The 26,971-nt window shown below is 49.6% G+C and overlaps 1 protein-coding gene across 1 annotated transcript in view; it reads left to right on the plus strand.

Annotated features, from left to right (window-relative positions):
• The first annotated feature begins 8,088 nt into the window (after positions 1 to 8,088).
• The window catches only part of LOC113997943 (WT1 interacting protein), an 82,485-nt gene continuing 63,602 nt past the window's right edge, over positions 8,089 to 26,971 (plus strand). Inside the window, exon 1 of the mRNA XM_027740187.2 lies at positions 8,089 to 9,586. Within this exon, the coding sequence (XP_027595988.1) occupies positions 8,179 to 9,586 (1,408 nt within the window). The 5' untranslated portion in view covers positions 8,089 to 8,178. The remainder of the gene's footprint in view (positions 9,587 to 26,971) is intronic.

A 26,971-nucleotide genomic window follows, 5' to 3' on the forward strand; every position in this document is an offset into this window, starting at 1 on the left:
TTTCTAGCTTTTTAAAACTATTCTAACAGTAGAGGTTATAATTCTGGCAAATACATTAGTTTTACTGAAATTGAGAGTATTCATGACTTGGCAGTGGTGTATGAACTGAATCAAAATAACTCATCACTGACAGATTTTGGGGGGGGTGAAAAACTGGGGGGGTTCTATTCAGTCTCACTAGTTTCTACTCCTTAAGTTATTAATTGTTCTTATGATGCTGGTGAGAGGAAGTTTTAAAGAAGCATTAAGTAATTATAACAATGTATCATCTTTTGGTTTGCAGCATGAAAGGAAAACTCACCTGCACAGGGGTGAATTCCCCTGGGGATGTGTTCAGATGTCGTGGTGCCCCTTGTGTCTGGGCAGGAAGGAGTTACATGGCCATAAAATGCTCCAGATCCTCCTTTAACATGGAAGGGACTGATTTTTACTGAAATGCAAACTGCTGCTGTGCTCAGTGAAAAGCTGCTTTTCAGAACTGCTGGACTATGAGTGTCCTTAATTGGCTATTAGTCACCAGGACTGTGTTAATGTAGAATTTTCCAACCTGAATTGAAGACAAAATTATAAATTGAAGCATTTATTAAGCTTTCAAGTAATTAAAAAAACCCAACCAGTTTTCAACTGACAGTTTGTTCAACTCCTAATAACAGTAACAGTCATATGGAAGGAAGTGTAGTTGGAAGGCACAAGATTTAAATGTTAAAATGGAGCAGAAACTCTTGCCAGTGCCTTGGTCTGGCACTTAAAAGTAGGTTGTATTTTCACTACCAATTTTTGAACCCAGCTTATTAAATCAGTACAAATTGCTATTTGCAGTGATATAAATTGGCTCTTCTGTCCCCCAGAGTTCTCCAGTTGTTTGTTTATACTCATGCAAAATTCCGTAATACAGATAAGGTTTTCTGGCTGCTTTTATAGCAACAATTAATTGTTGACACTTGAATTTTTTATTTCCTTAGTCAATTTGAGTGCCATGTATGGCCAAGACAGAGTGGAAGATGAGTGTAGTTGAGTGAAGCTGGGATTGTATCTACTTCTATCTGCTGTTAGTTCAATATCCCTTTTCTGCAGTGGAGCATGGAAAGGAATATTGACCATTGATGACAGACAACAGTTAATTAGAGAGTCATTAAGCTGCTCTGACCCGGGGTGGAGGAATTCTCAAAGCATCTCAAGAGTCACCCTTATGAGGTGATAACCATTCAGGAGAAGGAACTTCGGGGCCCTGCTGACACAGCCTTGTGCCAGCCCATCTCCTAAAGAGCAACTGCACCGTGTAGACAACCACGTAATGTTTGTAGTACTTCTATGTGACATTTTAGTTGTACTCCAGGAAACCATTTCGTAGTTGAAGGACAGAGAGAGGTGCGTCCTCTCCACTCTGACAGCTGGGAGCAGATTGATGTGCCATTTCAAGTTCTGACCTTTACAACAATGTCCTCTTGCTAACCATTTATTAGAGCCCAGAAGATAAAATCAGGCTGTGTTCAGTCTGAAGATACCATTGACACCTGCTTCAAGCATTACTTCTATTGCCCCAAAATTTTAAATTTGGATTAGAAAACTGAATAAACACTGAATTAAGGGAAATAAATTTGGGGTTGTTCTGTTCCTGTGCCTATAGGTAGAGATATTTTTCCTCTCTACAAGGAGGAAGAGGCAATTCAATGCTTCGATTTGGAGGCCTTGATTCTTTAAGGGAGGAGTAGGATGAAGTAAATACATGTACTCGTAGATACAGCTTGGTGTCTGTGTTAAAAGAAGAAAATTGCTGGTCAGATACATGTGATCTTTGTCATCAGCATGTCCTTCACTCACAGGAGGGAAAGGGAGAAGTCTGCAGTAGGATTTCCAAAAGCAAAGACACTTAGGGAATGGCTCTGCCAGTCCTTTCAGCTACACCCAAAGCTCCTTGCAAACGTTCCTTCCATCACTGCAACACCACGAGTGAGTGGCTGTAGATGAGAAGAGACAGACCCACAGAGCTCAGGCTGGTTTGGTGTGGTGCTCACACAGCTCTGGGGGTCTGTCTGCACATCCACAGGGGTTTAGATGTGCCTCTTGCACATCTAACCAGGGAGAACTGGAGGTAGCAGGACTGCACTGGGGGGAAAAGGATGGCAAAGACACCTGACTAGAGCTTGGGAAGCTGCTGGGAGCTGTGGAGATCACAAAGGGAATGGACAGAGAGAGGGCAGGTGGGCCTGGGAGAGAGTTAAAGTGGAAGGAACTTGGAGATGCTGTGAATAGTGGCTAAGGACTGGGATAAGTGCAGGGGAGAGCTCTGGGACACAGGGCTGATGGGACTGTGGCATTACTGGGGATTTGGAGAGCAGGTTATGAGCTGGAGAATGCAGAGGATACAGAATCCAGAGACCAGCCTTCATTAGTTACACTGCTTGGGGAACAGCTCTATCCTCTGGCAAATTTGTTCATTATTTTCAGTGATAACTCTGTCATACCATGTTACATGGAAAATACAATGAAAGATAAATGTATTTGGTGTTCTCAACAAAGCAATATCCTCTTTCTTCTTGATCCTTCCCATCCCAGCTAAGTGTGCTGTGCTGCTGGGTCAGGAGGGCAGTGCTCGGAGCTGCCTCATCTCTTGAGTGGGGTATAAAGAGGCACAGCCAGTGAGGGGCTCGTGTCTGGCAGCCTGACCCTATGCAGAGTTTCTATTCTTTATTTATTCTTTATTCTTTATTCTAATGCTGTCTGATTTCTTTGCTGGATGATGGTTTGCAGTATTGTAATCGGGACTTTCTTTTTATCACATCAAGAGAAATTTCAGCTGTGTAGAGTCCCAGGTTTGCTTCATATTTCCAAGTCTCTGAAATAAGAAGCTGTATAACCTAAGACCTCCTTAAAAGTACTAAGTGGGTGCACTGCTAACAGAGCTGACCACCTAAATTATGGATTTATGCAAATGAATTGGCTGGTAACTGATTGCATTTGAATATCCAGCCACTATGTCCTGTGATTGTAAGGAAGTATGGCTGGGGTCATGTGCAGTCTCCAAAGGATGAGCCAATAAACTGCACTGGACAGAAGTGTTATTATCTGAAATATGTAAGAGAAGTGGAAGATGAAACTATAAAAGAAATCAGATACCTAAATGGTGTATTAATCACAAGTGCCTGGACATATGTTGTCTGTCTGACCCGGCACGGTCACAAAGCGCCTGTTGTGACTGGAATTTTACAGGGTCTGTCCCGAGCTGTGTTTGTGCAGCACAGTGAATAGCTGCATTTGCAATGAATAAGAAGAATGTAAAAAATGTTAAATAGTGTTTTATTGCAGATTTAGAATGAGAAATGACCTGTAAGCCTGCAGAGTAGCGCTAGTCAGAAATACTTTAAATAGTTGTGCCTAGAGAAGGCAGCCATTCAAATACAATGTGTGCTGTCCACCAGAAGATGGTGCCCTAAAACACACTCTATAATTTCAATTTTTAGAAGCTGTGATCAACTGCAAATAAGAATTTTAAAAAACAGGTTAGAACAGAGTGATTTACAAACAAATCACCCAAGTCCAAATACAATGTTAATATCCCAACTTCATATTCCAAAATGTTTGCTTATATTTAAGGTTATCACAACACAAATTAACATACAGGATCCAAACAAGCAAAACAAAACAATAGAAACCCAATACAGCTACCGTTTCAGAGACAATCAAAACTTCAGTCTCCCATCCCAAAACAAAAACATTTCTTCATAATTTTTGCATGAATTTCACAAGGTTTTTTGGTGTTTTGTGTTCATTTGGTTTGGGGTTTTTTCATCAGGCTTAAAAGAAACTAGAGAAAAAGAATAATCATTAACATTCCTCACCAAGAAACCAATCAATTTTAAAACTGGAAAACCTTGTGGACATCAAGGTATAATTTCATTGATTTCTTACTGCTGGAGACAAAGAAGGAAATTGCAGAAAATCAGGCAGCATCCAGTTCAATAGGCAGCTTCCAATTGTTAAATTGATGAAGTGAGACAAAGAGCTCCCTCCTGCATTGTCAGTAAACCCAGGTCTGATAGAACACACATGGCAACACAAGGCAGTGGGATTTCTGCTGTTGTCTTCAAGAGGGCTGAGGTTTCCCCAGTGAGTTCTTACATTTACAGATTCCCTTCTTTGTTGGTAATAAACTGTTTGCAAGCAAGGAAGCAAAACCCCCAGCAGGTTTCCCTGCCTCTTGGCTTGGGCAGTGTTCCCTTGCAGGCCCTGGGAATTACCAGGAGCAGGAGTGTGCTGCCTGTGAGGCCCAGCCAGCTGATATTCACAGATCAATAACTCCACCTGGCTGCTTTGCTCCCTGTAAGTCTCAGACAATGGAGTTTATTTAACAGAAGCAGCTGGCTTTCCTTAAAATCTGATTTACCATATAACACAAAATCAGGCACAAGGATTACCACACCAAACAGTGAAATGAAGTTCAGCTTTTAAAATACTCTGACAGCCCTTGTGCTCTTAGTTGCAAAGTATGAGTCTTCTTGCAGTATATACATTTTACTACTGGGTGTTACAATTAAGCAAGTATATTGAATATTAGGTGGGGGAACAGCCAGGTCATAGAATAGAATCATAGAATCATAGAATCAGCTGGGTTGGAAGGGACCTTTGAGATCATCAAGTCCAACCCTTGAACCACTACCACTGCACTAAGTGCCACATCCAGTCTCTTTAAAAATCTCCAGGGATGGAGGTCAGGACTGTCAAGCTGTAATTATCCAGTGCTTTGGGTTTTCATCTACATAACAGTGAGGAGAATGATGGGGGTACTTAGTACATCATCATCATGGCTAGGCTCCCGAAGTCAAAGAGCAGCTTTGACTCCACAGTCGTTTGCCCAGCCTGGTGCTGATGGGCTCTGTAGGCAGTGCAGCAGTGCCCGAGTGTGCTGAGCACCACTGAACGTGCTGATGTCACCCCTGTGCTCCACTCCTGCGGCTGCAGGGGGGGTAAATGTGGATGTGGATGGCAGAATTTGTGTGGATGGCAGAAGAACAACTCCCTGGTGAAGAGGGGGTCAGTGGCACTGCCCCTGCAGCAGGGCTGAGAGGGAACACAGTGCTGGGATGCTCTGGCCCAGGACTGAGCACGCTTGGCTGGGCCTTGTTTGAGGGTTTACTTATCAAGTATAAGCTTTCAAACAATAAAGCAAGTGATTTTTATCATTTGATCCACAATGCTCACTAGCCCTTAGATTCCCCAGATTCTCTCAGTCCCCAGTATGTTTTCCCCATGAGTTCATACTCAACAACACGTTTTAATGACTTAGGTACAAATAGACTTCCTGCAGAAACCTGCTGGCAGCAGAAGCAGCACAGAACTGTGCTGCCTCAAAAGGCAGAACAAGGGCAGATTTGTGGCCCAGAAGGACAAAGCTACAGAAGGACACACAGCCCCTGCTGTAGCTTACACTTCTGACTTCCCACAGCACTAGCTCTGTGGTTCCTGCTGTAAAGATACCTGCTCAAAATGCTTCCTTGCATGAGCACGCTGGCAGGGCCTCCTAATATGTCCTACTCACTCTGTTAGATTAACAGTAAAGTTATGTAATGTTGCAAAGTTAAAAAAAAACAACCAACCGAAAAAAATCTCAAGCTTAAAATAGAGGAAATTAATTTCCTTTACATGTGCTCTGACGGATCGACTTCCCATCTTGTCCATGAGCCTCACCCAGTTTCTCAGGAAGACAACCTTACAAAAATTGGCAATAAGTGATGCAAAGTCAGCACCAGGAGAGAACAGCCTAGCACAGGCCTCAGGAATGACTGAAGGAGCTCTGCCCTGGTACACTTGAAGGCTCAGCTCATGGGATGCCCACTGCTGCAAACAAACCTTGTCCCAGGTGGGGCAGATGAAGCAGATGGTGGTTTCCATGTGCTCTGTGGGAGGAACCTCTCTTTGTTCTCGGCAGGTAGGTGTCTGTGCTATGTGGCTGACAGCACAGTTGTGTCCTTGCTGACAGCGTTACCAGCGAGCCCAAGGCTGCAGTGGGACAGGCACTGGAATGCTGGTTGATCCCAAGGCTGCAGTGGGACAGGCACTGGAATGCTGGTTGATCCCAAGGCTGCAGTGGGACAGGCACTGGAATGCTGGTTGATCCCAAGGCTGCAGTGGGACAGGCACTGGAATGCTGGTTGATCCCAAGGCTGCAGTGGGACAGGCACTGGAATGCTGGTTGATCCCGCTCGGTGCTGGGGCACATTTGCTACCGAGGGCCCTGTGCTGTGTGAGCTGGGCATGGTCTGCACCAGGACACAACTGCAACAGGCCTCTCCTCCATCACACACCTGTGGGCTACAGGTGAAGTGTAACTTGTTCCACAAGTAGTAAAGCTGCAGGAGCATGTGGTAACAGCTTGTTTAGGAGATGGGCAAAAAGTGTAACGAAAGATGTGAACACAGAAAAGAGCACTTGACTCCCAAGAGCAGTGGTGTTTGCCTACGGGTGTGCACACTGACAGTGGATTGCCTCTGCCATGTCTAACAGATTTGCTTTTCAGATCTTGCTCTGCACATTTACATGGTTTGTTGGATTTTTTTTTTTTGCACACACAAGCAAACAGATTGCCAATCAATTGCCCTCCACAGCTGGGGACATTTCTGAGTACACAGTTGCTTTTAATGTTTAATTAGGTATGATAACAGAATAAAATGTTCTTGGCACAGCAGTGCCTATAGCTCAAACTTGCGACATATTTCTCTCTTCCCAGGGTGCCCAGCACCCAGTAGTGAAAGGACACTCCTCAGGTACCCCTTGCTAGGGCCTTGTCAGCATTTCTGCCATCAACACAAATGATTGTCAGAGAGTTGCAGCTTAGTTGCCAAAAAAATTAACTGTAGGCTGCAGTTTAGTATCGGGGGTCTCGGCTCAGTAGCTGTTTTGGGGTGGTTTTCTGACAGCCTTTTCCGTGAGCACACAGATGTAAATGGGAAAGCAGTGCTGGGGCGTTTGTTACCGATCAACAGATGAAGCTCTCGCAGTTACACAGACAGTAGCTGCTTTTTTAAACTCCCGTCAGCTCACAGATTGCTTTAGGCCACAATATGTTTATCATATGTCTTAGCACTGCGTGGGGTTTTTTTGGGTTTTTTTTAAGGCTTAATAAATAACTGGCAACAACCCTCAGCTGCCGTGCTACAAGCACAGGTCCTTTCAGCAGTCACCTGGCCGGCGCTGGGGGCTCCGCACAGGTGCGGGGCTGCTCCCGCACCCCCGGCCCCGCAGCACTGGCGAGATGTCGGTTCTTGCCCGGGGCGCACCCCGGTCGGGGGTGGGTGGGCAGAGCCGCCTCTTCCCCGGGACGAGGCCGCGGGTCCCGGAAAGTTCCACGCGGGGCGAGGACCCCCGAGCGCTCCCGACGGGGCGCCCCGAGCGCGGGTTCCGCGGGAGCGGGGTGCGGTGACAGCCCCGCCGGGGCCGGGGCAGCGGCACCGCCCGGGCCGGGCCGGGCTCGGCCAGCCCAGCCGAGGAGGGAGCTGCCGACCCCGCCGCCGAGCAGCGCCGCGGCCGCCTCTCCCTGCCTGACTCGGGGAAAATCATTGTTTGGCTCCGGCATTAACTACATTCCAGCGGGACGCAGCGCCCAGTCTCCTTCCTCGCATTCCTGCCCCACACAAAGGAGTCCCTGGCTCGCCGCGCCCCGCGCTCCGCTCGCCGCGCCGCGAAGCCCCTCCGGGCCGGCCGCCGCCTTCCCCCCCGCCCGGGGGTGCGGGCGGGCCGCGGCCCCGCCGCGGGGCGGACAACGGGGGCGGCGGGGGCCGGGACCCGCCGAGCGCAAATTCCTCCGCGCAGCGCGCCATTGACTGGACCGGGCAACTTATTTAAGGCTGGAAAGTGACACAGGGGCTACTCGACCGCGCCGGCCGCGCTCCGCGGGCACCCGGCCGCTCCGAGCCCCCAGCGCGGGATGCCGCCCGGGTGACCGCGCCCCGCAGCCCCCGCAGGAGGAGCCGCGTCCCGCCGCTGCCCCGCCAGGACCGCGGGAAGGGGCTTTCTTTTGGGCTGGTTTTTGTGTTGCTGGATTTAGGGATTTTTTTTTATTCCTCCCCCCCCCCTCCCCCCCCCCCCCCCCCCCCCCCCCCTTTTCTTTCTCTGCTCCGGGCTGCGGTTTCGCGGAGAGTTCGCCGCCCTCCCCCGCCCCGGGCCGCCGGGCTCCGGCCGAGCATGGAGAAGTACGAGGAGGACATGGCACTGAAGGCCACCAAGTTCATGGAGGACCTGTCCCTGTACGAGCCGTGCCCGGAGGGTCCGTACGGCCGGGGCGGCCGCCGGGACCTGGCGCTGCACCCCGACCTGGAGGAGACCAAGCGGGTCATCGCCGCCCACATGACGGCGGAGCAGCGGGGCCGGAAGATGAACGGCTCGGCCGCGCCGCCGCCCGCCGAAGGCTTCCCCGCCGCCCCCTGCGGCAAAGCCGCCCCGCTCCGCGCCAACGGCCGCGCGGCCGAGCCGTGCTGCGAGGAGGGGCTGTGCACCCGCTCCGAGGTGGCGCTGCCCTGCTACAGCGGCTTCGCCGACAAGGGCAAGCGCTACTCGGCCGAGGGCTATCGCTACGCCGCGGGCAGCGCCTTCGACGGCGGCTACGTGGCCAAGGGCGGCGGGCGGGCGCCCGGCGGCCCGGACGGCAAGTTCGGCGCGGCCAGTCCCCGGGCCAGCCTGGCCGCCGCCCCGCCCGGCCCCGCCGCCGAGCACGGCAAGTTCTCCAGCCCGCGCTCCAGCCTGGGCGGCGCGGCCGCGCTGTCCTACGAGAAGTTCTCCAGCCCCCGCTCCAGCCTGGTGGTGCCCGGGCAGGACAAGTTCGGCAGCCCCCGCGCCAGCCTGGTGCAGTACGACGGGGCCGCCCTGAGCCCCCGCTCCAGCTACGCCAGCACGGCCAGCGACACCAGCAAGCACTCCAGCCCCCGCGCCAGCCTCACCGGCTACGACGGCGGCGGCAGCAAGCCCAGCAGCAACCGCACCAGCGGCATCAGCATGGGCTACGACCAGCGCCACGCCAGCCCCCGCTCCAGCACTGCCAGCCAGTACTCCTGCACGGCCAGCCCCCGCTCCAGCTACTCGGACTCCAGGTACGGCCCGTCGGGCAGCGCCGAGCCCGAGGGGGCGGGCGGCCCCGGGCTCGCCCTGGCCAGCCCCCGCTCCAGCCTGTGCGGCCCCGAGGGTGGTCGTGCCCCCGCCGTGGTCAGCCCCCGCTCCAGCATCTCCAGCCAGAGCTCGCGGAGCTCCCGCGGCTCCATGAGCGCCTACCCCGAGCTGCAGCTGCCCTCGCCCCGCTCTTCCCTGCTGGGGCCCGGCCTGCAGGAGGACGGCGCGGTGCCCGAGCTGGACGTGCACCACCGCATCCATGCCCAGTCCCCGCCGCGGCACGACCAGCAGCACCCGGCCGCCCCCGAGCCGCCGCCCCCCTACGCCTACAGCCCGACCAAAGGCTCCGCTTCGGCCCCCAAATTCAAGCTCCCCTACCAGGTGACGCCGTGCCGGGAGAGCGGCCCCAGCCAGGCGGAGAGGCGGCTGGAGGCGCTGACGCTGGAGCTGGAGAAGGAGCTGGAGATGCACATGAAGAAGGAGTACTTCGGTGAGTGGGGCAGGGGGGGGAGCGGGCGGCTGGAGGGCGTGCGGGGCTGCCCGGGCTGAGGGGCTTTGGCCGCGGACAGGGCGGGTGTGCGGTGCCCGGGGCTGCTCTGGACCAGGTGACTGCAGAAGTCCCGTGTCGCCACAAACATTGTCTGGCGTCAGAAATGCTTGCACCATAGCTCGTTCCTGGTATGTGATCTCTCTCGTCTCTGCTCCTAACGCGGTTTGCCAGGATGTGCGATGCTTCCTTTCCACGTGCGGATGGGAGGCTTGTCTGAAGTGTTACGGGAGCTGTTTGTGCAGCAGGGGCTTACAGTGACTCTCTCCTTTGCCTTCCTCATGGGCTGCTGAAGCTTCCCCCTAAACCTCCAGCATCCCAGAGCCTGTGGTGTTTGTGATGATGCTTTCAGTCTATGGTAACTTTTGTAGACGATGGTGAAGCAATTTTTAGTGCCTCGTTCGATGCGATCTTTGTGTTAGTTGAGAGCACCTGTGGGAGCCCAGCATTGTTTCTGCCCCGCGAGGCCTTGCAGAGCACACGAGGCTGTCAGGGGTCCGTGTCATCCCTGGGATCAGGGAGCAGTTTGGAGGAGAGCCCTCAGTCCTTGTTGAGGATAAATCAGCCCCTTTGTAATTTCCTGGATTTTTGTTGCTTCTTTATGGAAGAAAAGTAACTTGTTGAAATGCGTGAACATGTTTTGTAACCACAGTAGTTGAGATTAAGCTCACCTGTCTTTACGTTGCACTGTGTGGCAAAGGCCGGAAATGCCCGTGAAAAGTTGATGCTGGAGCGTGCAAATAGTGCCACGTTTGTCCTGCACTGGGGATGAGCCGGGCAGCCCTCGGAGAGTTCGTTCCCTGCTTGAACGAGGAGTGAGGGCTGTAAGCGGAGATGTAAGAGCTGCCGGGGAGGAGGCGGGAGGAGGCCTGGGAAGGTGAGGGGCTGTGGATGAGCGAGCCCCGTGTGTGGCCTTTGAGGGAATGGTTGTCTCCGTGCCTTTGTGTGCTGCCCGGGCGCGGGGAGAGGCTCTCTGGCCGTGTGTGATTCCTGAGCGGCGTGAGCGTTCCTGAGATGGAGACGTGTGTTACCTGATTTAAACACGAGATTCAGCTTGGTTTTGGCGCGGCATTAGCGTTCTGTACGTGGAAGGAAGGAGTTGTAGGGCTCCATGCGTTTGCCTGGGAGATGCTTGTAGGGGGGTAGAGCTGGGCCGGTCGGTGGAGGTACTAAGTGAGCAGTACCCTCACAACTGGGAAAACCCTTCTGTAAACTGCAGTGGCATAATTTCTACAAGCTTTTGTGCCCAGACAAAGGAGGCTGAGTGCAGTGTTTACTGCCTGCCTTCATCTGTCTGGGCTTCAAAAGAAAGCTGATGATCACCCATTGCTGCATCTCTTGCAGTGTTGGCACCTGGCACGGTGCTCCTTCCCCCCGAGGGGCAGGAACGGTTCACTTTGAGTATTGCAGGAGCTGGATGGGAGGGCTTGGAACACGTGAACTGCAGGAAATATTACCTTCCAAACTGACATGATATTCAGAGAGAGATTGAGAAATAAGATTATTCAGTGTAAGAAACAAGTTATCTGTCCTGAGCCTCTGGGAGGTGTTTCCAGTGGCCTGGGAAAGCTGAGTGTGAGATCAGGGACTCCAAGAGCCAAGGGGAATCTGTTGTGGGTGGGTTTTCTTATTTATAAGAGTTTGCAAGTGTCACTGCTTGCAGGTATATTCCATAGCAACATGTTGCAGCGTGCTCCACACCTCGGGAGATGCAGCCAGTGTAGGACGAGCAGTGAGCTTGTGCCTTTGTGCCTAGAGAGCATGTGGTGGAGCAGCACAAAGAAGCACTGAGGTGACTTGCACCCTGGAAGCAGATGAAACCCCGAAACCTGGGGTGCTTTGAAAGAGAAAGTTGATTTCTGTGGGTTGTTGAGGTTTTGATAAATCCTGGTGGACTTGATCCCACGTTTTTGATTCAGATCGTCCATGTAGGTGAATGCTGAGCTTTGGCTGAGCAAGTGAACAGGAGGTTGGCAGGGATGACCACAGGCTATCGGGTCAGAGACAAGGAGGGGGAGAAGTCTGCTCTTTAGTTAGATTTACCTGAGAGGGTCTTAAACAACATAAATAAAAGAAGGCAATGAAAATGCCTTGATTTGTAGAGCAGCTTGCACAGGCTACAGCTGTGAAGCCTTTGCTTATGCCTTCACTCCTGTAGCACTGGTGTCTGGCACACTCCAAAGGCAGCCATGGGTGTTCTGTGGTGCCTGTGGAGAACAGAATTGTTGAGCCAATAGTCTAACAAGGTAGAGGGAAGAGAGGAGATGGTTTAATGCTCCTTAATTAGATGAGCTCAACTGTCCAGTGAGTAAATGCTTATATGAGGACACTGGGTATTTACTGTGTCCTGTCATCATTGTTGTTCTGCTCCAGCCCCCAGTAAAACTAAAAATTGAGCAGTGTGCTGTTTTGAAATTGAGGATACAGGACTAACCAGCCTCGTTTGGAGAAGGAACAGTTCTACCCTGCCTTCAGTCTGGTTGTGGGTCTGTTTGAGTGTTCCCCTAACCACACTTGTGCTGGCAGTTCCTGGATCTTTCCTACACCTCAATACTTTGCTGCAGGAGGAACCTGTAGTCTGGGAGAGATAAATACATGATGGAGGACAAGTGGAGGGTCTGAGCGCTGGAGGGGCTCTGGGGGAGCCCAGCAGTGTGCAGGCCCTCAGGTCTGGTGCACTGACAGCTGTCTGCCCGTGCTGGGATGAAGAGCTCTGAGCAGTACTGTGCTGGGAGCTTGGCTTTACTGCTTCACCTCCTCCATCCTCCCTGTCTCCTCACGGGCTTCAGTGCAAAGGTAGAGAGAAGGAAGATGCCCTTCTGCAACTGGTTTAATCTGGCTAAAGATGCTGGTGCTGTCAGGGAAGGGCTCTGCCCAGTTGCACAGCTGAGGGGTAGCACCCTGTCCTTCTAGGTGCTCCCAGCAACACATTGCAGCCATGTGCACCCACTGATCTGACACAAAACAAAGGCTGCAGAGAAGGAGGGAGGGAGGGTTGTTCATCCTTCTTGAAGAGATGGCTGGAGCTGACCCAAGGCAGAGGGTGCAGACAGAGGGCTCCAGGAGGCTGGGACCCTTCCTTTGGCAGCAGCCTGCACTTGGATTGGGCAAAGCTGTGAGACTTGGTTCCCTTGTAGCTGCCTCCTGTGCAGCCCCTGCCCAAACTGCTTCATCCTCAACTCTGAGACCCCCTGTCTGTCCCCTGCCAAGGCACTGACAGTTTAGTAAATGTGCTTAGTTTAGTGGTAGATGCTGAGAAGAGACATAATAAAAAAGTACTTTCGCTCACTTTCATAACTGTTCTCAGCTCAACATTCACACATGGTGAGGTGAATTGTCAGAGTTGTTTCAGGAATATTCTTGAAATTGAATGTTCCTCCTGAGGCGTCAGCAGGACATTTGTGGGTGTTGGAAAGTCATCAGCTCAGGAGCTGTCTTAAATCCTACTTACTTTGCAGAATTCTTCAGTCTGATGTCTAGGTGTTGTAAAAAACAGTTTAAGGCAAAAGTTGGATTTTGGCATGCTCATCAAAGTCATGCAGTCCTTGAGGGACTGACTGTAAACCCATGGCTTGTCACCTACTGGGCAGGGAAATGTCATTATGCTGAGCAGTTATGCTGATTTGGCTGTTGTTTTTGAACAAGATTTCTCTGTGTGTCCTGGGACTGCACTGGTGTGTTGTCAGAAATGGAAGCAGAGTTGACAGAGGGGTGCAGGCAGCAGTCACCTGCTCCTGCCAGCCCCTGCTGTGCTGCAGCCATCGCCCCACAAGGGCTGTCTGCTCATCTTGGTCAGGGTGGTGAGATCCAGCACAAGCAGTGACTTAATTATCTTCAACTAAAGAGAAGATGCAAGAGGCATTGTGAGCCCAGGGAGGTGGGGAGTGTGGACTCCTGCCTGTACAAAGCCTGGAGAGAGACGAGCAAGTTTGCAACTGTGCTGTTGTCCTTCAGCACCCCTGTGCAGCCAGCCCCTGTGTCCTTTGTGAAGGTGCTTTTTCCCATCTCGGCACATTCAGTGCCTTCCCCACCCCTTGCTGCCACCTCCCCTCCCACAGTCCCTCCCTCCCCGTCTCTCACAGCTGGTGTGCAGAGCACAGCAAGTTCATCCCTCCTGTGCTGCTCCTCAGGGAGAAACAAGCAGTCCTGTCACAGAGCTGTCACCTTTCTTGTCTTCCTCAGGCATCTTTGTCCAACCCTTCACCCTGTGGAAAACGGCCCCTTCCTGGTGTCCTGTGCAAGGTTTACCAAGTGAAGCAGGGATGGGTTGATGTGGCAGAATGAGACACAGTCTGGTTTCTGTTCATAACTCTTAGTCCTCTGTCTAGCAATAGCCCATGCTTATCCTTGCAACTAGGCTTGACTCTTGAGAGCTCCTGGGTCTTCCCAGAAAGCCACCTAGCACACATTTTTTGGAGCACCATCAAGAAATCCTGATGAAAAGCCTTTGGCCTGGTAGGTAGATGAAGGGAAGAAGTAGATCCTTGACCCTTCCAGGCCCTCTCTGCCCTTTACATTCATAGTCATCAATGTAAATCTGGATCAGCTTTTGAGCCCTACAATGTGCTCATGAGTTCAGAGCTGTGTGCTCATGTTTGTTGTGTGTGTGCAGGTGAGATCAAAGTTAACACAGGTAACAGTGGTTAGTCCTTACAAGCATTGCTCAGAGATGAAATTGGAAAATCTGAATGAAATTTAGGGAAGCTGGCAGTGTGTGACTGGAACACTTGGGAGATTTGTTAAAGTGTTCTTTTCAGTCTTAGAGGTTCCTGAAGCTTTCTTTGAGAACTGTTAGATCTTCCCTGTTTCTATCAAAATAGAGATAATGGTTAATACATCATACTGTTTTTGGAAATAAGCAAAGATTTATTATCTGAGACTTACTTTATATTTCTCTTTCTGGTCCTGGAAATCAATTCAACATTGATACTCAGCTGAGATCCTTCAGCATTTGCAGCTGAGGCTGTTCTGTGAAAAATCTGCTTTTGATGGGCAAACATCTAAATAGAAATAAACTTCCATGCTGTGGTCTCCTGAAGGGTTCAAACAGGCCATGTACCTCAGAGCTTGGTTTTGCTGATCTCCCAGATATATTGCTGAAACTGAGTCGAGAGTGGTCAGGCTTTTCTAGCCAAAATGCAAGACAGCCCTCAAAAAAAGGGGTCAGGCAAGGGAGGTGTGTGTTCACTGGGGAAGGGGAAGGAAGAGCTGCAGTGAGAGGTGCTGGGTAAGTGTGAATCAGCAGCATCCTCATGGCTGGAGCTACCAGGAGCCTGCCCTCCTGAATGGGTCCAGGAAATAATGGTAAATAGTGAGAGAGAAAAGAGGGTCATTCGAAGGGAGGGAGTAGGAAGACAGGGGAGAGAATGTAGAAAGAATTCAATGGAAAAAAAAGGCTGCAAAAAATAAGTGTGATAACACAAGTCAACATAGCATTGTTTGTGGTATGAAATGTGCTATGAAGGATGTGGGAGTGGTCCTGGATGGGTTCTTGCAGTCCCTGCGAGCCATGCACGTGCTTGTGAGCCTCCCTGAGGTTGGGAAGTGATAAACTGTGTCATATGTAATAACAGAAGGGGAGAGATGCAGAATTTGTGTTTATATTTTAACAAGTACTGGATGTGTGTAATGTGTACAATTAGCATTAAATGGGAATTTGGGTGACTATAACTTGACAGAGGCCTGTGTTATATGAACGGGGATGAAAGCTTTCTTACCTTCAGTTGCAGGAAACTTGACTGTGAATAGGGGTATTGTTTGATGGCAAGTGGGTTTTTTTGTTTCTTTTTTTTTATTATTTGTGCTTTTACTCTCGGGCTCTCTCTGCGTTGTTGTGAAAGCACTGCCTGCAAGGGGGGATGGTGGCTTCCAAAGAACTGCCCTGTGTTTTGCTTGGGCAGGTGAGGTTTCAGCGCAGGGGGTTGGATCTGTGATACGAGGGCTGGCATAGGCACGAGTCCTGCTGTGCTGTGGGAACTCCTGGTTTGTCACCCTCTGCTGCTGCCTCAGGGTTTGGGAAATGTCCCTGCGAGTGTCCCCCAGTGAAGGTCATCCCTGGGCGTGCAGGAGTGTGCCAGGGGGAGGGAGGGTTGGCGAGGGCTGAGTGGAGCCTGTGGAGTTTGGTTAGGACGTGCTGTGCCCCACGTGGCTGCAGAGCCACGAGGCCTCCGTGTGAAACACTGAGCAATTCCTTGGGTCTGCTCGGCTTTTAGGGCTCTGTCACAAGGTCTGAGCCAGGTACTGCATTCCTCAAGTAAAAGGCTCTCAAATTCCCAGAAGTAACATCAGGCTTTTAAACACACCCCGTGTCCATCGCCCCAACCCAGTCAGCTCTGCTCCCTTAGAGGGGTCAGGGAGACACCCTAAGCCAGACTGAAAGGAAAAAGTGGTTCTCCAGCAGAGTTTAACTTGTACTGGCAGTTGTTTCCTCTGTGCTGGATCTTCCACAAAGATTTATGTGTGCAAATGTCCCGTCTGATGCTCAGTCACACACTGGAGATTTGTACACAGTGACGTGTGAATTTGGAGTAAATCCCAATTTAATGAGTTTAATGGATTCCGTGGCCACTGTAGTTTGCAGAGTAGAAATGTGACCCTGCTGTGAAGGAACAGGTAACTGTCAAAGTAGCTGTTGTTACAGTGTGATTGAAGTTGATGTTTTTTAATGAAAACACCCCTGAAGTTGTATCATTTTTACATCTAAAATGTGTAAATGATACAGGTTTGTGTGCTACCACTGATGGCTTTGTGGTAGCAGCAAAGATGCTGGGCTGAAGTCCTTAATATCCACAGTTAATAAATTTGGATGTAAACGTCTCTTACAGCCATGTGGATATTGGATGCTTAGAAAGCACTCTCAGAGGAAGAGAATTTGCTAATACTAGACTGATTACTTCTAAAAAATGCTAAAATTATTATTAAAAAAACCCCAAACCTGGTAAAGTAATTTCCAGGTGTATAATAGGGTTGTTCAGCAGTGAAAAGGAAATAAAGCAACAGTGATAAGCCAAAGAGTTTTACTAAAACCAGAACACTTATGCAGATGTTTAGTAAGGCCTGGGCTTGACCTCCTACCTACATCACGTGTCCCAAAAGTTCTCTCAGGACAGTACTCCAAATCACATTGGCAGAGTCACAGTCTGGGGGTGTCCTTGGCAGCACCTGGAGCCCCACAAGGTTGGAAAGGTGTCTCCTTTGTCCCAGACCCAGCCTGGGCACTGGCAGAGGGTGCAATCCTGCAGTGCCCTCCGAGGAGGTGCTTGGGCAGCTGTCCCTGTTGGGATGGAGGTGTTGGAACCCTGTGGGCCCTGCTGGGGGAAGGGGAGGTGCAGTCCCTCCCTTGGTGTCCAAAGGTCTGTGTTTGTCTCACAGCCTGTCAGAGTGGAGCAGTTCTGCTGTTGGCACTGGTTGTGTCCAAAACAGTCTCATTCTGTGGCTGGAGAAACTCAGTGTCTGAGGGTATAATGTGGTGTTTGATTTCTGTGCCCATCCTGGACAAAGTGCCTCCTCTCTGACAGGGATGGGAATGTGTGATATAAACCAAAACTGAAGCAGTATAAAAGGATGAAGTGCAGGAATGTGTAGGATGTCTGTAAGTTTTATTATGAGCTTAAAAAGGCTCTCTTTGGAGGGCTGTGCTCAGCTGCCTGGAAGGTTCAAGTGCTGACAGGGCAGAGTACCTGGGGCTGGGATGTGGCATTGCTTGGAGGTGCTCCAGGGGTGTGATGGCTCCCAAGGCTGGCAGCAGGATTCCTGTTGCTTATTAGGGAGCAGCCTTCATCTCTGAACAAAATTAGCAAATGTGCTGATGAGGGACCAATAAATGTGGTGTTTGGCAGGATTTTTATGCAAATTTTCACTGTGCCTGTGTGAATGCTGTCTCTGGAAGTGCATTTTGTCCTCTTTTTTGTACGTTGGAGCAGATAGTTCCATTCTGTGGTATGTGTTATCTCTTCCTATTAACCTCACTGTGTTGCTTTAAGTCCCTATCAGTGTAGCCTTGCCTGTTACTGTGCTGAGACAGAGGAGCACAAGAAAACTGCCAAGAAAGCCGTGTATCTCTTCCAGCTGGAGTGTTTCACATTGTCTGAAACATCATTCCTTGTTTTTTGGAACAATTTTACTAAATCTCTAATGTCACATTTATGTGTTCCAGTGAACTTTTAAGAAAAGGCCTATGAGTCATTAAGGAAAAAACCCCAGCACCCCAGAGCACAAACACTCCTTTAATGCTCAGCTGAGAACTACTGTGCCTGTAAAACATGGAAGGGCTCACACAGGGGCACTCAGCTAGGGGTAAGGATTTATTGCTTGTGACACCTATTTCCAAATTTGAGATGCTGGAAAAGTTCCTTTTGGCAGGTTTTGCACGAGAACCTGAAGGCAGCTGGGTTTGAACCTCTGTGGTGCTGGGGCTGTGGTGGGACACGTGCTGACAAGTGCCCTCAGCTGTGAGCCCTGACCCTCCCTGCTGCTGAGAGAAGGGGCAGAAGTGGCAGCTCCTGCCTGGCTTGGATAAAGGGATATATTGGGCTGTTTTGTTGGTGCTGGCACCAGGGCTGAGCTGGGCTGGGCTCTGCCAGTGGGTGCCATGCACTGCCTGTGCACTCCTGGTGAGCTTTTGGGAGCTCAGGTACCCAACAGAGAACTGAGTTCCTCCAAGTGCCAGGGATGGGAAACCAAATAACTGTGAAAGGGGGATGTGATTAGGTTGGAGTAACAATATGAATACTTAAGGCTGGATTTGGGGGAGATGATTAAGTGTAAAGTCTTTAATTGCAGGCAGCAGCACTGAAATGCAGCTGTGAGGGCTGATGTGGGTGTCTGTGAATGTTGGGAGAAGTGCAGGTGCAGTTACAGTGTGCAAGTGTAAAGAATATTAATATCACATCCTGTGATGAAATAGCCAGGGAGTGGATCAAATGGACAACAAGGAGGCATTTAAGAGATTATAAAAGGTCGTGCCTGGTATGTAACATTGGTCTTTTAAGAATTTGGCTGAACAAGGTGTGTTTCAGTTCAAAATGTGTTTATAGTTTTTGTGAAAAGTAGATGGCTATGGAGGAAGAACTGCTAGGGACTTTCGGATGTTTTCCTGGCCATCCAAACATTTATTTAATTGTTGAACTGTTTCACTTGTGACACCTCAGAACTTCTGGAAAGTGAAAACAAGATGTTTTCTTCCTTTTAATGTGGCCACTGAGAAAAAATTAGAAAATTTCAAAGTTAAAATAAAGAGAAACAAAAAGCCATCCCTAAATGCAGTTTGACAGTTGTGCATATTTAGATACTTCAGCTGGCTGGGATCATATTTCCTGTGGTCTGTGGAGAGCCCGTGGCCTCTCCCAGGCCTGGGAAATCCCCTTTTGTTCTGGCGGTCACTGCAGAAACCTTTGTGCTGTGCTGCAGCTGCCCCGGGGTGCAGGGAACTGGGATCCCGGGAGTGAAGCTCCTGGGCTGGAGGTTGGGTGGTCCTGCTGCACTTCCTCAGTGTCCCTCAATGTTCCTTTGGGAAAGGCCAGTCCTGAACGCGGCTCCCTCTTGGGTCAGGTGTTGTTGGACTTGAAACACGAGGTCAGGCGGCTGTTCACAGGTGTCCCAAACTTAAATTAGCAGGTAATTTTGAGGTTCCTTTTTGTGTGTCTTTATTTAGCAAGTGCAAAACTGCAGCATGTGTGCAGGGCGTGGTTGATTGGAAACCTTTGGTAGAGAGGGGTTTCTACCAAAGCGGGGAGAAGTGTGACTTTGTTAATAAATGTGATAAATGAAGCCTGGACCTGGCTGAATTGAGAGGGCTCTGCTGCTGTGGCTTGATTCTGCTTGCCTGCCCTTGTGGCGTTGCCTTCAGTAGCATTAGAGTAGGACCTTGGTTTTCTGTCTTTTTTTTTGGTGCGAAATTCCTGCTAAATCCATCTGTTTGGGCCAAATGTTGAATGATTGCAAAATAATCCCTGGAATGGTTCAGAGCAAGGGGATAGTGGATAAATTCTGTCACTTATCCATGGTTTCCCCTGCTCAAAAGTGTACTAACCTGACCATGTGCCGCTGGCTCCTGCCCTGTCTCTTCTTGTCATCCATATGAAATGTAGCTGGATTAGACCCACAGTCTCTGGGACTGTCTCACCTGTCACTCTTCTTTCCATCTCGCTGTAACTAAGTTAAGAATGTTGATTAATTTTTGTTGTTGTTGTTTTGTTTTATTTAAAAAAAAAAGATAGAAAAAGCAAAAGGTACTGGAGCCCAGCATCAGCTAAGGCAAAACAACTGTGTGTAGCAGGCAGTGGAAAGAGCTGTAATTGGTAAAATATTGGATGTCTCAGTGTTTCTCTGTGTTGTGGCAGTTGCCATGCTGTTAACCTTGAGCATCCCAGTTCTCAGGTGTACGTGGGGGAAACAGGCAATTCCTCAGGGAACAAGGCAGAAGTTCTGATGAATGGTAATAACTGTTGCAGCTCTATTTTTTTTTTTTTTCCTTTTTTTTTTTTTTTTGCCAGGCAGTTATGTGAAAATTCTCTGCAGTTGGGAGGTTGCCCACTTTTAATCAAAGCCATGTTTCCCAGATCTAAACACTCAATGGAAAACAGATCTGCACACCAATCAAGTGTGTTAGAGTCCAAATTTTGAGCTGGTTTGAGAAATAAGCATGTAATTTTTTGAGGTGTAGGTCAGTAGCCAGTTGTCTTGGAAAGTGTGCTGGCTTGTTGTACCTGTTCCTAGAGCAGGGCTGGGCCTCTGTGGTGCAGCCCTGTGAAGTGGTTCAGAGCAAGGGATGCACTTGCTCCATTGGAAACCCCCCATGACTTGGTTGTAGATCTTAGTGCCTTAACGCAGGGGGAAAACTCCTCAAGGCATCTCAAAATAAAATTCATGCAAGGCATTAACTAATTACAATTTTATTTAGGAGATGGAACACATGATAAATCCAGTCCTGCCTCGTTCATGACAGTCCTGTTTAGGTCATGAGGGCATGAATGACTTGTTTCTTGGAGTCATCTCTAATTGTTTTCATTACACCACAGAGATCAGGGAATAAGTAAATTCACATCAGTGTTTTACCCTTGCCATGTTTCTCTCCCTGACTTGTCCAGCAGCCTCTGCGCTTCCCAGGTCATGGAATGGTCAGGTATCATCACTGCTCTGTGTTGGGGCTGTAAAAGGGATGTGCAGTTTGTCTGGGAATGTGGTATCTGACAGACAGGCACCAATTTCCTGCAAACTGTGATGTAACTAACAAAGAACAGGTGGAGTCAATGCTGTAAAAGAGGGCTGTGATGCTCTGTCCTGCTGACCTTTTCAGCTTGTACCAAGTCAGTTCTTAGCACAGAGTTCCCAAGTTGCTCTGCTCACAGGAGATGGGTGGAAGATGCATATGTTGGGATAGAGGTTGTGTCCTGAAGTGAAGTTGTGCATCCTCTGCTTTTCTCCTTTTGTCTTCTGCCCAGAACAGAAGACAAAAGGTATCCAGACCTAAACCTGGAGGGGGGTGCACAGAGCAGAGGACAGGCACAGACACGGGTGGTGCAGGTGCCCCCTGTTCCCACTGCCCTGCGGGTGGTTGCAGAGATCACCCTGACCCTGGGTGTGCTCAGGAGGCCCTGGGGGCTCTCAGTATTGTTGCCAGTTGCTTCCTTTGGTTGCCTTTTTGGTTTTTTTTTTCCCAAGAAACTAATGACAACTTATGTTTTTTTAATGAACTTTTGGCAGCCATCAGGTGCTGGTCTCAGATGCTGCCTTACAAACAATTAGAAAAAAGCTGGTTGTTTTGCTTGGTCCACAGAGAGAATCTCCCAGCCCTTCTGTATGTTAGTTTTGAGGGAGACATTGCTGTGTGAGGTTGGTGAGAGTGACTGTGCTGGGAGGTGTTGCCAGTCTTGGAGAGTGGTGCAGGGCACAAGCAACACCTGCAAACAGGTCACTGCCCAGTTCAGAGAGAGGAGAGAAATCAAATCCACGGCAGGTTTGGGCTTGGAGCTTTGAATGCAGCACAGGCAAGGTTTGCCCCTTGCAGTAGTTTCTGGCAGAGCAGAGAATTTTCTGGCAGAGCAATTCATTCACCAAATCCTACACTGCCCTAGAGCAATGGGGCAATTCCACGTGGCATGGAATGACTCTGGAGTGCCAGACTATACTTTTTAAAAAGTCAGACCCAAGAAAACCTCCCTGACCTATTAAGAAAATGTAAAAAGAGAAGGGGTGGCTTGGGTTAAGCTGAAACAGCCTTGCATGCTATGTAAGAGCAAACTGCTGTTAACTCTTTTGGGAACAGGCTTTCTCAGCCCCTGTTCCACACCTGGGAGGTGTTCAGGCCAGTGAAGAACCATCCCAGAAAGAGGTGATTCCCCAGAGGCTCTCCCAAAGAAAACACTTTGAAGAAGTGCCAAGTGCAGAGTTGCAAATCAGCTTCCTGGTGTGCCAAGTGTGTGAAGCTCTGCTTTTCCCTGCTTCCCACCTCCAGGGGCTTTGCCTGGCTTCCCCATGGGGGTGGCAGGAGTGGGGAGCAGCTCAAACCCCCCTGGCCACAGGGGTGGCCTGGCTCTGGCTGGGCACCCCCGTCTCGCTTTTACCTCTGTAGCTCATGAAAGAGGAAAAAAAACAACCCACAGAACAAAACACCCAGAGCTCCTGAGCTGAAGGCCAAATCTCGGGCTCCTTTGTGGGCACAACTTCCTTTGAAATGACTGGGTGTTTTGCTTTCTGGACTGGCAGAATTGGGAAACCCTGTGTTGGATTATTGCCAGGTCGGAGAAGGGAAATGTTGCAAGGTCCAGGAGAAGGACTTAGTTTTGCTTTTCTGACTAAGTACCCCCTGAATAACGAATATTGGCTTGGAGCTCTTCCGTTCCCAAATTGGTCAGTCCACACAGGGTGCCTGCCTGGGAATTGCTAACCCTGCTCTGCAGATGGGATGACAGGCTGAGGGGCTGCCAAAGGCCGCTGTGGCTGGATGGGAGCAGGGCTGGGGACTGAGTGTCCTGACCCCCAGCAGTGCTGGGTGTTGTTCCAGCGTGGAGCTGAGCCCCACCTGTGGAGGTCAGGGCAGTGCTGGGGGGTGAGGGGGGCTCTGGGAGGCTGCTGAGAGCACAGGACCAGGCACAAACATTAACTGGATGTGACACCACAGGTGTCAGGGTACCAAGTGGCAAAGAATTTTTCCACTTTCCCGTTTTCCATCCAGGTGCCTCTTCCTCCAGCTGTCTCATCCCACATCATTGGGTGAGGGTGAGGGTGCTGGGCACGTTGGGTGAGGGTGCTGGGCACGTTGGGTGAGGGTGCTGGGCACGTTGGGTGAGGGTGATGTGCATGGGCTGATCCCAGTTGTCAGAGTTTCTTTCTTCTCTCCTCTGATCTTTGGGTGAGGGTTGTCCCTGCCTTGACTCCTGCCCTCTCTCAACTCCCAAAGGCAAGGCCTATGTGGGCTTGTACAGAGACCAGGCTTCTGCAAGGATTTGGCTGCTCTGGTCCTCAAGGTCACTCTGAATTTTGCTTTGGTACTTAAAAGCAGAGAGGAAGGTGTGCAGTGGTGGGGTGGGAGGGAATAGAGGGTGAGTCACTCTGGGAATGCCCACTGCTCGCCAGCACGTGCTTTTAGGAAGCTTTTGACCTAGTGTTCCTATCCAGTGTGTAAAATGGGAGAGAGAAATTTGATTCTCAAGAAAAAGAGAGGGGGCTGCTGAGAGCTCTGGCAAATACATTGGTAATATTTGCCTAAATTTTTGAGAAATACATTATTTCACCTTTATTATGAAGCTCATACCTGTGCATTTGTGTCTCCCCCACTGTTTTTTGGGCTTTTGCCATTTCAAGGCAATATTTGCTGGTCCATGAGCACCAGTACCAGGGCTGAGCTGAAAGTGGGATAAAACCACTTTGGTTTTAATTTGAGCAGGGCACCAAATTATAGAGGCACTGCGGGGGAATGTTAGGTCATAACTTTAATTTTGCTTTTACATGTTGTGAAGTTGATTAGGATGCAACGAAAATGCTGGGAGAAGAATGGGAGTGTGCCCTTCTCAGGGGACAAGAGCTGCACATCCAGATGACCATGATGTGCAAAAAATCTCCCTAAACGCTGGAGAGAGATTCCTGTTTCAAAGGAAGATCTGGGACTTGGGTACACTGCTGTGCAGGCTCAGTTCTGCACACACCATTTCCTGCTGGAACACTTACTGTTCCCCAAAAAATCGGTTACCAGCCAGAAAAAGTGTTGAACGAGCCTGCAAACAAATTATTTTAATTTTTTTGACTGTGCAAGTTACAGTTTCTCACCAAGCAGTTGACTTAAGACAACAGAATAAGTGTTTTCTTGGGATCTAAATTAGGGTAAGACTGACTCCAAGGTCAGGTGTGACCGTTCTGGAACAAACAGTTGCATGTTTGTTTTCATCCTGCAGCTCAGGGCCAGGGCACAAACTTCTAAGCACAGGGGGGAGGGAAGAAGTGAGATAAGGGTGTTCTGTTCTGTGCAGGCTGGAGGGTAGATCAGGACAGAGGACAGTCCACAAGCTTAATCCTAAATAGGAATAAAATAGTTCAAATTTTCTTCTCTCAAAAAGGTCCATGATCAGGTCGTTAAGAAACAGTAGCAGGTGGTGCCCTGGGCTCTTGTGCAGGGGCAGAGGAGGCTGGAGCCTGGGGGACACCCAGGATTTTGGGTCTGAGCTGAAGGTCCTGCTGGCAGCAGATGCTGAGCTATCCCTACTTCAGCAGGTGAAGGACTGAGGTACTGGCCAGGATTTAAACCTCTCGCTGCAGAGGAAAACAGCTTTTTTCATGGTGAGGTGCAAGTTGCTCAGCTAACTTAGATGACAGCACACACCTTGACTGAGCGGCTGTTGGTTCAGGGAAAGAGAGACATGTTCTTCCTACCTGGTGTGCCATGGAGGCTTCCCTGGAGGTGGGAAGCAGGGAAAAGCAGAGCACTTGGCACAGCAGCCATGGCTGTCAGCTGAGTCACTGACTGCACTGCAGGATAAAAGCTGTGCCTCCCATCAGCTGAAAACCAACGGGGAGCAACCACTTCGGGTGATCCCTCGGGGCTTTTTGCTTTGCCTGAGGAGACATCTCTCTCCTGTGGTGAAAGACGAGAGAAGGTGGTTTGTGACTGGTACTGGAGTGTAGCACAAGCTGTTTTAATTGAGGATAAACAATGATTCCTTCTCTAAAATGAACAATTAGCTCCTCTCCAGAAATTATAAAATCATTCATCTCTCAAAGGCACCAGTGGGAGAAGCAGGGGATGTGTAGGCACCAGCTCAGTACCAACTTGTACTTCACTCTTAACCTTACAGAGGAAACACAGTAGAGAGACTTGTCACTGATTTAGTAAAAGCTACCCTTATTTTCATGGATATAATTACAGAAGAGGCTATATTCATCTGGAAACAAAGGCTCTAGTAATCTAAAAAAGCAAGAATAAATTTAAAAACCCAACAACTAGACTAATTCATTTAGCTAGTTTTCAAAAGATGAGTTTTGGGGGTTGTGTTTGGTTTGATTTTTTTTTTTTAAAGGAACATCGAGGAACCTATTTCTTAGTGGATACAGTGAAAGGAGAGATTTCAAAAGGGCTTTGGTGCAATTAAGGGAATGGTTGCATTAGGCTGTACTGTAGTGATTTAACATGTGAGAAGGGAAAAATCCAACTGAGTGATTTACACGCTGATCTGGAATGTTTTGATTAAAGGTCAGGCTTAGAAATGTATTTATGCTTATTTGTAAGTCCAAAGAGAATCCACTGGGGAGTTAAATCTCTGAGTGGGCATTTAATGTGTAAATATTCACGGGTAGCTCTTTACTTACCCATGGCATTTTGTTGTGAATTTAGACAGGAAGAGTTTTACTTGAAAACTGAAGTCCAGACTCCATGAGTACCTTCAAAAGGGGAGAGCATTCCTGTAGACTGACCTGACTTCAAATATTGAATATAAGCTCTGTACCTTACTGACTTATAGGAGTTCTGAAGTAGCAAGGGAAAAGAGAAAAGGGGGGTCCAAGAAAACTGGTTGATTTTTCAAGGATTGCAGTCTCCAAGCTCAGGAATGCTCCATCCTGACATGCAGGAAGCAGCAGGAGGCCTGCATGGCCTGCATGGATGAGCAAGGAGCTCTGAAAAGGAGATGAAAAGGATTTGAATAATGTGTAAGAGGTGGAAGCAGGGACAGGTGACCTGGGAGGAATATAAAAATACTGCCAGAGTACACATGCTTGGGGTCAGGAGAGACAAAGCTCGTCTGGAGCTGGGCCTGGTGGAAGGTGTGAGAGTCAAGAAGTGCTTCTGCAGATGCATTAGCAAAAGGAAGACCAGGGAACATGTGGAGCAGGGTGCTGGGCTGGCCTTCTGTGAGGGAGAGCTTGAATTGGGGGGAGGAGTGGTCACTGAGCTCAGCTTTAGCAAAGCTTTTGATGCTGTCACCCATAATATCCCTCTAGACAACCTGGTGGATACAGGCTGGATAAGTGGATGGTGGGATGGACTGAAAGCTGGTTAAGGTGCTGAACTCAGAGCTGTGACCAGTGAGATGAGGTCAGGTCACTGCTGGTGCATCTTAGAAGTCAGTACTGTTTGACACCTGGATGATGGGACGGGGTACTTGTCACAGTTTTGAAAAGAGATGTTGGAATTTTTTCCCTAGTGTCCTGTCTTTCCCATTCCCCTCCCCCCCATCTGTTTCTCCTGGGATAGGGGGAGTCAGGGAGGGGGTGAGAGTTGCTGTGGGTTTCTCTCCCCCCACCTGGGGAACTGGGACTTTGTTTTGTTTCTTCTGCAAGTTTTTCCACCATTTGTTGTTTATTCAGATTTTGTTGATAAAAAGCTGTTTCTTTTCCACACTTCCACCGGAAGTTTCTTTATTTCTAAGTTGTAAACTTGTTAAACTGAGAGAGTCCCCCTCTAGCAGGCTTGGAGATTGTACTGGATAGACTAGAGCGATGTGGTGCAGTTCAGCAGGACCTTGACAGGCTGGAGAAATCTGGTAACAGGAACCTCAGGGAGTCCAGCAAAGGGCAGTGCCAAGTCCTGCCCCTGGGGAGCAACAGCCCACCCAGTGCCATGAGCTGGGGACACACTGGCTGGAAAGTAGCTCTGCAGAAAGGCCCTCTGGGGTCCAGTGGACACGAGCCAGCAGTGTGTGCTTGTGGCAAAGGAAGCCAACAGCATCTTGAGCTGGTGTTCACCCCCAACTGCCTTGGATCACGGGGATTCTGAAGCTGAAGGCACGTCCTGGACATCCACCTGGCAGCTGGGTGCCCACATACCCTGTCCACCCTCAGTGTCTGGGCAGTTTGCCCACAAGAGCTGTGTCTGAATGAGGGGCTGGGAGTGAGTTGTGT

Source organism: Pipra filicauda, unplaced genomic scaffold (assembly GCF_003945595.2).
Source record: "Pipra filicauda isolate LSUMZ 115617 unplaced genomic scaffold, ASM394559v2 scaffold31_size4109673_pilon, whole genome shotgun sequence".
NCBI classification, from domain to species: Eukaryota; Metazoa; Chordata; class Aves; order Passeriformes; family Pipridae; genus Pipra; species Pipra filicauda.